This window comes from Vigna angularis, chromosome 9 (assembly GCF_016808095.1).
Source record: "Vigna angularis cultivar LongXiaoDou No.4 chromosome 9, ASM1680809v1, whole genome shotgun sequence".
NCBI lineage: Eukaryota > Viridiplantae > Streptophyta > Magnoliopsida > Fabales > Fabaceae > Vigna > Vigna angularis.
Genome location: NC_068978.1, coordinates 9,124,566 through 9,135,374, shown reverse-complemented (window position 1 = coordinate 9,135,374; position 10,809 = coordinate 9,124,566). Strand labels below are relative to the sequence as shown.

Here is a 10,809-nt window from a genome sequence, read left to right as displayed (position 1 = left end):
AAACTAATAAATAATAATAATATTTGAACGTAAAATTTATGATTTTGGAGATGAAAAATCAATATATAAATTAAAAATGTTTAATTCATACATAACGAAGTGACACACAAATAAAGAAGTAAAGTAATGTGTCATTTTCCTAACAATTACAAATTTTATTCCAATGGAGCGATAACTAACCGATTGAAGCAAGCAACTTACCTAATGGACATAATTGACTTTGACATAGCTGCATAACAACATTAAACAAAGTATGAAATGTATGAAAATAAATTTATTATAATCTCAATAGTTGATGAATCAACAATTATTACTCCCTACGTTATTACATACAGTGTACAATTTAGAGAAATCAAATCCTTCACTTTTACATGTTTTACTTATTGTAAATTCTACGATTATTCTTTCAACTAAGAATGATTACAACAACAAGGGGCAATTAAGTAGCACGTTGGAAGCTGCACTTTGCGGAGGGAGAAGACTAAATATTGCTTTGTGATATTTTATTTGTTTTTAAAGATAACTTGTTTTTAATTATTAAGATTGTCTTCTTCAAAGGAACCGCGACTAGATGGAAAACAATAGAATCTTGATTATGATTAGTAGATCAACAATCAAATTAAAAAATTAAAAAAAAATCAAAGTTCATGTGAACTGATTCCATATACCCCGATCACGGAATATGAATATACATATTCACCTCTAAAATAATCAAGGAATATGAATGTGCACTCAAAGCCACGGATCTTTCTCGTATTCAAGAAAGAAATTACAAGAAATTTAAGTTTGGAGTTATCTTATTATTTTGAGTTCAAAATGATATAAGATTTCTTATATATATATATATATATATATATATATATATATATATATATATATATATATATATATATATATATATATATATATATATATATGAGTGTATAATTGCAAACATTTGTATAAATATCAGATATATTTTCCTTTTAAATTAATGAAGATGTAAATTTGCTTAAAATCATGTTATCAAATACAGAAAAGATGAAATCATTCTCTATCGACATAATCTTTGGACTCAAAATTCAACAGAATGTGTTAATAAATCCCAAAATGATTTATTTTTTTATGTTTAAAAGGTATATCCAAAGCTGATTTTCTAAGAGTTGCTTGACTTGAAGAAATCAAATTTTTAAGAAATATACCACTTCAATGGTAGACTCACTTTAATGAACTTATTTTATTGCATATAAGACACACTTCCATTAGAGTAAAACATTGGATTCTTATGTATATCTAAACAAATTTTCAAGTAGAATTTATTTGAAACATATTTAAATGAAAGTAAAAAAATATATAAAAGTGAGTTTATTGAGATTTCTTAGCAAAACTAGCTGAGTTTTCTTAAAAATGATATGTAATTAATACCACGAATACCGTGGGGACTAAAAAAAGGTTTTTAAAAGAAACTCTTTCAGAGATCTCTAATGTGGAGAATTAAGTACTTTGTGCAATGATCCCACTATGAATTTTTCTATTCTATTTAATAATTATAATATTCTTTTGAAGTTTTCTATGTTAAAAACATGAAAGATCTTCCTCATCATGAATTCTTCTATTCTATATAAAAAAAAAAAATTCATATAGTTTTTTTAAAGTTTTTCATATAAAAGAAATATGGTATCTTCAAGTTTACTGTGAATGTGGAGGCTTCTTAGAGAATGATGATAGGAAATGGATTTTTTTAAAAAAATTAATAAAGAAAAAGGAAGAATGAATATAACAATGAAAAATAAGAAAAAAATGACCTAAAATTAGAACACACAATATCAACTCATATTTAGAACCAATAGGTATGGAGATGCTATATGGGTTGGTAAGTTATGCCTTGTTTGGTACTAAAAACATTTATTGGAAAGGAAATACCTCAATCAGAAACAGTGTTTTCAAATGATTTGATGACTAAGAAATGAAATAAAGAAATGAAAAATATTAGATTTTGCATAAGTTATCTTATTAGAAAAGAAACTAAATAATTTTGAAAATTCGGTCATAAAATTAAACACTTTATAAGAAAGAAGGTTGATAAACATAATGTTAATGTTTTTTATTAAATTGATATCAATTGTTTTTATATTTTTTTTTATAAATTCTTCTTAAAATACTCATCAATAATATATAAACGGATAATTCATATCATAATCGATTTAAATAAGTAAATATACATGAAAATTTTAAATGTGAGAATTTTTTTCTTGTAATAAGAAAAATAACAATTTAATCATTCAAATAAAAAAAAACTTAATTTTTCTTTGTTTTCTTCCATTTCTTTTATTTCTTAAATTAATATACTCTTTTTTATCTCTACAATTTTCTTGGAATATAAATATAGGTCAAGAGTTTCTAGAAGATTTTTAAAACAACAATTGCGTTACAACGTGGGCAAGAACAAAATGTTTTTACTTATGAGATTATAAACTACAGCAAGTGACAGTGATTGATGAACTCATGAAGAGGAGATGTTCTGGAACCTAGACTCGGTTCTATACAGCATGAGTGGTCAACAGTTTCCCACATAAATGCCACCAAAGTCAACGCAAAGTTTGCTTCATAAATTCTAACCACCATTTTCTCACGCTCTCTCTTTCATTGCCATTCATCTTCTTTTCTCTTCATTCTTTATAGCTTTTTCTTTTTCCAATAAAGAAATTAAGATGATTTAGGTCCATTATCTTTTTATTTCAATAAATTGATTTTTAACTTTGCACGTTTGCTTCATGCATGTTATATATAATACAATTGGATTTTTTAGCTTTTGACCTTCTTACAACAATTTTGTGCTTTTGTCATTCTATCTAGAACAATGAAAATTCCATGCGATTACGGCAATCTAGAACAATTTCTAATACTAATAAAGAAATCATCAAAACCCTAATGCAAGTTCAACTAATATATGGTGAGCATGAACGGAAACATTTGAAATTTTAATCGATAAATTATTTTAACATATTGTACTTTTCTCGTTCATTTTTCGACATAATAACTTAAGTTATATTTGAAAAAATTAAATAAGAAAATAATTAAAATAAAATTGCTAATTAAGCTAGTTTATTTAATATTTTTTTGGTAAAATTAACTAATGATGTGAAATAATAAAAAAAACATTATTTTTATATTGTATTTTCTTTTTTTGTGAAACGATGAGTGTTTAGGTAAGTAGAGTTTTAGTTATTTATATGTTATTAAAGGGGAAAATAAACGAGGAATTGATTAAAGAATTATGAGTAAGAGAAGAAAAATAAAAAATTAATGAATAAAAATATTCCGTATAGAAACTAAAAAATAAAGTGAAAGTTAGACTATATTTTAATTTAAAACATTCTTTCTCAAATAAACCATTCCTTGAATTAAATTATATTCAATTCAAAATAAAAATATATCACGTAAATATATTTATTAAAAGTATGATTTTTAATATTATATATATTAAAATTTTAACAAAATGATTTATTTAAATATATTGTCGTTGCAACTGCCACTTGACATTTGGCAAATACCTCTTCAACATGCATTGTAATTCGAAAATTTCAAAAGCACCTAAAAGTCAAATTTGGGATTTCTTTTTTCTGGAAGTCTAGAAGAATAGAAAAAAAAAATTAAGAAGATAGAATGGGAAACTAATTAATTAATTTATTGAAATTAAGATTTGTTTGGATTGGAATACGAGAGCGGTGACGGTGTTGAGTTCTGGACCATAGGACTCCGCTGTAGGCGGGTCCACCAGTTTCCCATGCGCTCTTCCAAGTCAACAAGAAAGAAACCGCAAAATACGAGTTTTTGATTGTCACATTAAGCCCTAGATTAGCTCTATTTAATTGGCTCATTCAATCGTTTTTTCAGTTTACAAGTTTTATTCTTTATAATTTTTCGTTTTTAATAAAAAATTATTTATTTTCATCTATGTAGTATATGACAATCCGATTTGATGATTCAAACGTTTTTATCCGAAACCAACATAATTGCTTCACACTTTCTGAGATTGTGTCAAATATAGATAAAATATAATTATTATTAATTAGATTATGATTAAATTATTATTAATTTAAAACTTATTTCAAAATTTATAAACATAAATTTAATTTAAAAAGATAGATAATAATATTTAATATATATTAATTATTTGAACAATCAAATCTTTATTGATTTTAACATGATTTCTAAATTTAACATAAACTTATAATTACGCTAAGAAAAGACTCAGATATAAAATATTACATATAATTAATACGTATTTTAAAAACTATATAAGAATGAAATTTCACAGCAACAATAAAGACTCATTAATCTTTTATGTTATTCAAATTCCCTTGCTCAATCTATTAAATTTGAGATATGAAAATTAAATCAATTTTAAATGGAACGGCCCACTAGAAAGCAGAAAAAAAAAACATAAAAAGTTATAAACATTGAAAATTTTAAGATGTCATTTGATTGAATAAAATTAGTGCCGTGAAAATAGGTTTTAACTCCTAGAGCCAACCTGATCGACCACGGATTTGAGTCGGGTTGGGTTTGAAAAAATTGTAATTTTTTTATGTGGGTTAATTTTCAACTCAGTTTACTTAGAACCCGACTCATCCGGGTTGTACCCGTGGTGAGCTAATTGAGTCACCAACCCACCTAATTTAATTTAATTATTTATTATTTTGTGTTTCAATACTATTAGTTGGATTTTTTTTTTATTATATTGTAGATGAGGATAAGAAAAAATATGTTTCCAAAGAGAAAAATATTATAAATTTATCTATTGAAGACTCTAACATTATAAATAGGCAGGTGATATAAAAGTTATCAATATTAAAAACTTATTTGTTTGCCTTTTTACTTATTTTTGGATTACGCTTAAATTGTATGATTTTTTTTTATTTTGAATTTTCTTTGGAGTTTAACATCATTTTAGAGTCAAATTTATTTAGATTTGAATTAAAAGAAATAATAATTTTTTTTTATTTTAAAAAATCTTATAATTAAGTAAACTAGTGAGCCAACCCGTTTAACCCATCAACCTATGGTGGATCGAGCCGAGTTCGAATATTTTCAATTGGCTAATAAGTGAGTCGAGTTGGGTTAGCTCACTAAGTGACTAACCCGTGGTGAGCCGGACGGGATTGAGCCAGATTACCCGTTTTGACCGCTCTAAATAAAATATAAAGGCATAATTATAAAAATATGTACAATAATAAAAAATTTTGATTGCGGATTTCAGTTTAAATTTATTTAAAATAAATAAAAAATGCATTTAAACATTAAATCAACCACGCTTTATTATTAAATAAATAAAAAGGTAAATTTGAAAATAAGACAAGAGAAGGCAAGGCAGTTTATTCAACGAAGACAAGGCATTTATATCCTATCTTTTTTACCAACTTTCTCAAGTGGGTTGTGAAATTGCATGCAGATTTTATTAGTTGGAACAACCTTGAAAGAGTTGCACATAATTAATGCATTAGTGATTTTTATTTTTTATTTTTATGTTTTGACCACTTTTATAACAAAATTATTAGGATTATTATGTAGTATGTAGGGTTTTAGCCATCAATTGCATAGCGATTTAACATTTTAAAGATATTTGAACCTTTCAATTGTGCCATAATTCGAAAGTTGTTATTGTGTTTTTCTTTGACCTGATGTAGTGTAGCTAGAAAAACACCACCTTTTAAGTTGATTTGGTGCATTTACATTAAGGTTATTGGATGCATGTATTTGTTCGTCAATCACATTTACATGTTGGTGGGGAAAAAGGTTTTCAAATTCAGTAAAATTAATTAGGCTAGCTTTATTTAATAGTGTATGATACATTTTAATCTCAAAATAATGATTTATTTTCAAATAAGTTTAAAACATGTTTTGAAGACCTTTTGCCATTACTATATATCCTATTTTAAAGTCCGAAAAGTTAGATTTAGTAATTATAATGATGAGATATAACATAATAAATTAATTTTTTTAGTTTTGATAATATGACTCCATAATTATTTTCCTATCATAATGAAATATTATATATTAACTTGTAATTAATATGGATGTCACTATTATGTATCTTTAACTTTTTATTTATTTTTATCATATTCAATAATTTCATACGAAATCAAAATCAAACTTAATTTAAATAATTTTTTTTCTTTTTTTATTTTTTGACATTTTTTAAAATAAAATCGTGACACACAAAACTCTAAAATAAATAATACATCAAATATATAATTAATTCTAAAGTCATTTGATCGATTTGGAACCAAAATACTGCTAAAAAAAATAAAATAAATTTAAATCAATTGATAAAATCAAATGTTGAAAATCTTTCATATTGAAAATATATAAAATCTGGAAATATTTATCACTTTCTTTCTAAGAAACATTTTATTTATAAATGACATTATTATGTATTGTTAAAATCTTAAACTTAAATGTTACGAAATATTTGATTTTTCATGTGTATTTTAAATGTGATTTTTCTTTTATCAAATATGTTATTTGAAGTTTTTAATATTATTAAATTACGATAGTATATTTTTTTGACATTATTATATATGTATTTTAACTATCAGTATTATTTTATTAACAGAAACTCAATCATAATTTAACAATCACTGTTCCACCCTGCAAATCTTAAACGGGTGATTTGACCTTCAATTTTTTTTCATAAACTTCCATTAACGTAAACTAAAAGTAACAGGAATAGAATATGGGAAGTAAATACCAAAATAACAACTTCTATTAACGTGATTCTATTTATTTTTTTCTTTAGAAAACTGTAAACAACATTGTAATAATTTCAAACTGTTACCTTTTTGCAGTTCTTCTTTCTCTGTGCTGTGTTTCTGTACTAAAAAACACAAAGTAAATAATAATTAACACAGGACTCAAAGTCAATCTAGAACAAAAGTCTTTTGCGGTGTGCAATCACTGTTATGTTAGGTAAACCTCTCAAGCCATTTTGCAGATTTCATCTCTGTCTATTGTCTCCACTTCCTCTTCTGTCTGTAATAATACTCAGTTTTTCAACTTTTTTCTAGATGACCGAATTGTGGTATAATACTTTAAAAGAATCCAGAAGATATAAATAACCATTATCTTTTTTTACTTTGTCGCAAACATCCAGAAGAAATAGATCATCATTTATGATATAGACAATATCACATCACTGACAAAAGGTCAAAGTAATATTTAACACAGCTTCTAAAATATGTTTCAACCCACATGACTATATAATACGGCACTAACTTTTATATTTCATATTCTGAAAATTGAGCTTACATTATTTTATAGCCGTCTTTCACTTTAAATATTATCCTCTGCTTTCTGCTTTCTGCATCCAATTCATTCAGATTCAACAACTATGGGTATGGCAGATGCAAAAGAAAGGTAGCACTTTCTCTCTTCATGAAGTTGTGGATCCAACATGATATTCACATACCCTTTTGCTTCTAGTGTATGTAATTTGTATTTGGTGATTAACATTTTAATGATGTTTGTGTTTGCTTTTTCAGATATGCTGTTGTGACAGGTGCAAACAAAGGGATAGGATTGGAGACTGTGAAAGGGTTGGCCTCAAATGGAATCAAGGTGGTGCTGACAGCCAGGGATGTGAAGAGGGGTTATCAAGCTGTTGAGGAATTGCAGAAAGAATTTGGCTTTTCTGGCCTTGTGCTGTTTCACCAGCTTGATGTCACTGACTCTGCTAGTATTGCATCTTTGGTTGAGTTTGTGAAGAACCAGTTTGGGAGACTTGATATATTGGTAAGATTTTGATGTTATGTTTAATGTTCTGAGCTATGCTTTTCCTTTTTTTTAACTACTTTCTCCTTTTCTGTGTCTAAAGGGAGTTTGTCAAGTTTTTTATATATATGACAGTGAATGGAATCTTGCATTGTGCCCCCACTCAGTTGTTTCAATTGAATAATATGATTCACAAATACCATTTTGTCTGGTGATTCTGATGCAGAACACTAGTGATGAATAGTGTTTATCTAATATTTTTCATTTTAACTCTTCTTATGCATCTTCTTAGTGGTCCAATTCTCCATCTTTTCCCCTAATAAGTTTTCCTATAATGATGCTTACAATTCTACATGCTTGCAACATATTTTGATTTTGATCTGCAAAATCAATGAGTTTGTATCGGTGAAAAGTGCCTGATCTGGCTGACACCAACCTGATTCAGAGTTTATTAGACATAGTATAAAAGACTTTCCATGATTTATACTGATGATGTTGAAAAATCTGAATGACTTCACCATAGCAATAACTGTGTTTGTTTCTCTTTAGATGAAGGATCACTAAACAATTTTGAAATTCATGTGCAGGTGAACAATGCAGGAATCAATGGATTCAACACAGATGGCATGGTGCCATCAAAAATTAACTGGAAGGAGCTACCTCAAACTTGTGAGATGGCTAAGAAATGTCTAAGAACAAACTACTATGGTGCTAAGGAAACAACTGAGGCATTTCTTCCCCTTCTTCAGTTGTCCAATTTACCCATGATTGTTAATGTTTCATCTGAAGCAGGACTTTTAAAGGTACAAAAACAACATAATTTTGAATTACTTTAAACAAGAGTTTTACACAGTACACTAATCAGAAATCATACTAATTTGAAATCTGATGTTATAATATGGTGTGTTTCAGTACATATCAAATGGATGGGCAAGGAGGGTGCTTGATGACACAGAAAATCTGACTGAAGAGCTAATAGATGAGGTGCTGAGGGAGTACATGAAAGACTTGAAAGCAGGTTGTCTAGAAAACAAAGGGTGGCCAACCTACTTGTCTGCATATATGGTCTCAAAAGCAGCCATGAATTCATACACAAGGCTTTTAGCCTATAGATACCCAAAACTGTGCATCAATTGTGTCTGTCCTGGTTTTGTTAAGACAGACATTAACAAAAACACTGGCATCTTATCTGTTGAAAATGGTGCTGCTAGTGTTGTCAGATTAGCACTCTTGCCTAATGGTTCCCCTTCTGGCCACTTCTTTACTCGACAAGAAGTGTCAAGCTTTTGAAAGCATTTTAAGGTCATGATTGGATAATTTTTTTCATAAATACTTGTAAAGAAAAAGTGAAAAAAGTTTCTGCATAAGTAAAATCAACTTATACATGAGTTGATTTGAAGTAACTGCTATATCAGTTTGTGAAAGAAACTTAATTGTTTTTTTTTTCTTTTGCAAAAAGTATTGGTAAAGAATTTATCCAAACAGGACCTGTTGCTTACAAATTGCAGATGGAATGAGAAAAAAATTGATAGGAGGTGTTATGTGGCTTGGATTGGATGAAAGTTTTACCCTTCTAGTCTTCTTTGTGACATAATATCATGTGGGGAAATGCATCTGAGTTACTTGGTTCTTTTATCTTCTCACATTGTTGGTTCTTCAAATGGTCAAAGTTCAAGTTGCAGTGATTTTTGGACTGTATCATATGGCACGACATGAAACTTTCGGCAGAGGAAATTATCAACAATGGTCATTATTATGTCTGTCCCTGTCATCTTAGGTGTGAATCACAGTGCTCTTGGACTTCAAACTTTCAACACACGTGCAATGCTAAAGCACTGCTGATAGTAAAGCAGCAATAATGGATGTCGAGATTTCAGAAAAAGACGACTATTGTAACACGACATACCATCATTCGTGTCCATCTTCTGTAACATAATATTATTATCTGTAATATATCAGTGGATCTTATCAAACGTTAATCCATGCTCAAATCAGAATTTACAAATTTAATTTGGGTTGAAGTTAAGTTTGTAAGAATTTTCAAAAATAATTTGAGTTTCTAGAAAAGATGTTAGTTTACCAACATGAATATAAAAAAATGAAGAGTTGGAAAATCAATCCAATACAAAATTGACACGTAAACAAATCTTCTTCACATTAATTGTGCGTTCCATTCCAACTACCTTTACTCATGTTCTTAGAGTGTAACTAGAACATGTCATTTTGTTTGTATGTGTATTTTTTTACATTTTTATGGTATGATGTTTTAATATATAGATGAACATAAAGATAACTCTTTTATATATTATTTTACTCTTATGAACAAAAATGACTTTCACAATGCTTTCTTTTTTCTTTTCTCTAGGTTTCTCACAAGTAATTCTATGTAATATCATATATTAATCAATAGTAGGTTTATATTACATAGTGTTACATTTAAATACTTTTATTAAAATTATTAATATTTAAATAATTTTATATGATTATTTAAGTTATTATTGTAATTTTTAATGGTTGAAAGTAATATTTATGTTAAGCATACAAAATACAAAACTATATAATGTAAATCATCATCCAAATATATTTTACAAAGTTTTTCATTAAATATATTTTTTAATAAGAGAACATATTTTATAACTAAATATGTTTATAAGAAGTTTATTTTGTAAAATTATCAGAAGAAATAAATAAAAGTAATATAATAAAAAAGTAATAAATAAACAATGTAATAATTAATTATTATATTTTATAATATTTAAAATAAAAAAATACAAAATACAAATAAATTAAAATATTTTTATTTATAAATAATCTTCTAGGAGTTGTTAGGTTTCTAAATTGGAACCTGATCAAGAAAATTAAAATGAGTATTATTCACAGTCATGTATGTGTACAGAAAGAATGAAGAGGTTTAACTTCTTCACAGGACTTGTCAACAAACAATTCAAGCTCTCATAAACCGTCCCTATCGTTCCTCCCTGAATCGTATTCCTAAAGCCCTCTTGAATCCATCCCAAGAATGGTTCTTGTTTTTCTCTCGCCAAAAATGGAACCAAC

The 10,809-nt window shown here is 27.1% G+C and overlaps 1 protein-coding gene across 1 annotated transcript; it reads left to right on the top strand.

Annotated features, from left to right (window-relative positions):
* The first annotated feature begins 7,245 nt into the window (after positions 1-7,245).
* Positions 7,246-9,731, top strand: LOC108346319 ((+)-neomenthol dehydrogenase). The gene is made up of 4 exons (XM_017585371.2): positions 7,246-7,398; positions 7,524-7,773; positions 8,340-8,555; positions 8,665-9,731. Exons 1-4 carry the CDS (start codon positions 7,373-7,375, stop codon positions 9,040-9,042), a joined length of 870 nt encoding a protein of 289 aa, XP_017440860.1. The 5' UTR covers positions 7,246-7,372; the 3' UTR covers positions 9,043-9,731.
* Positions 9,732-10,809: the final 1,078 nt, after the last annotated feature.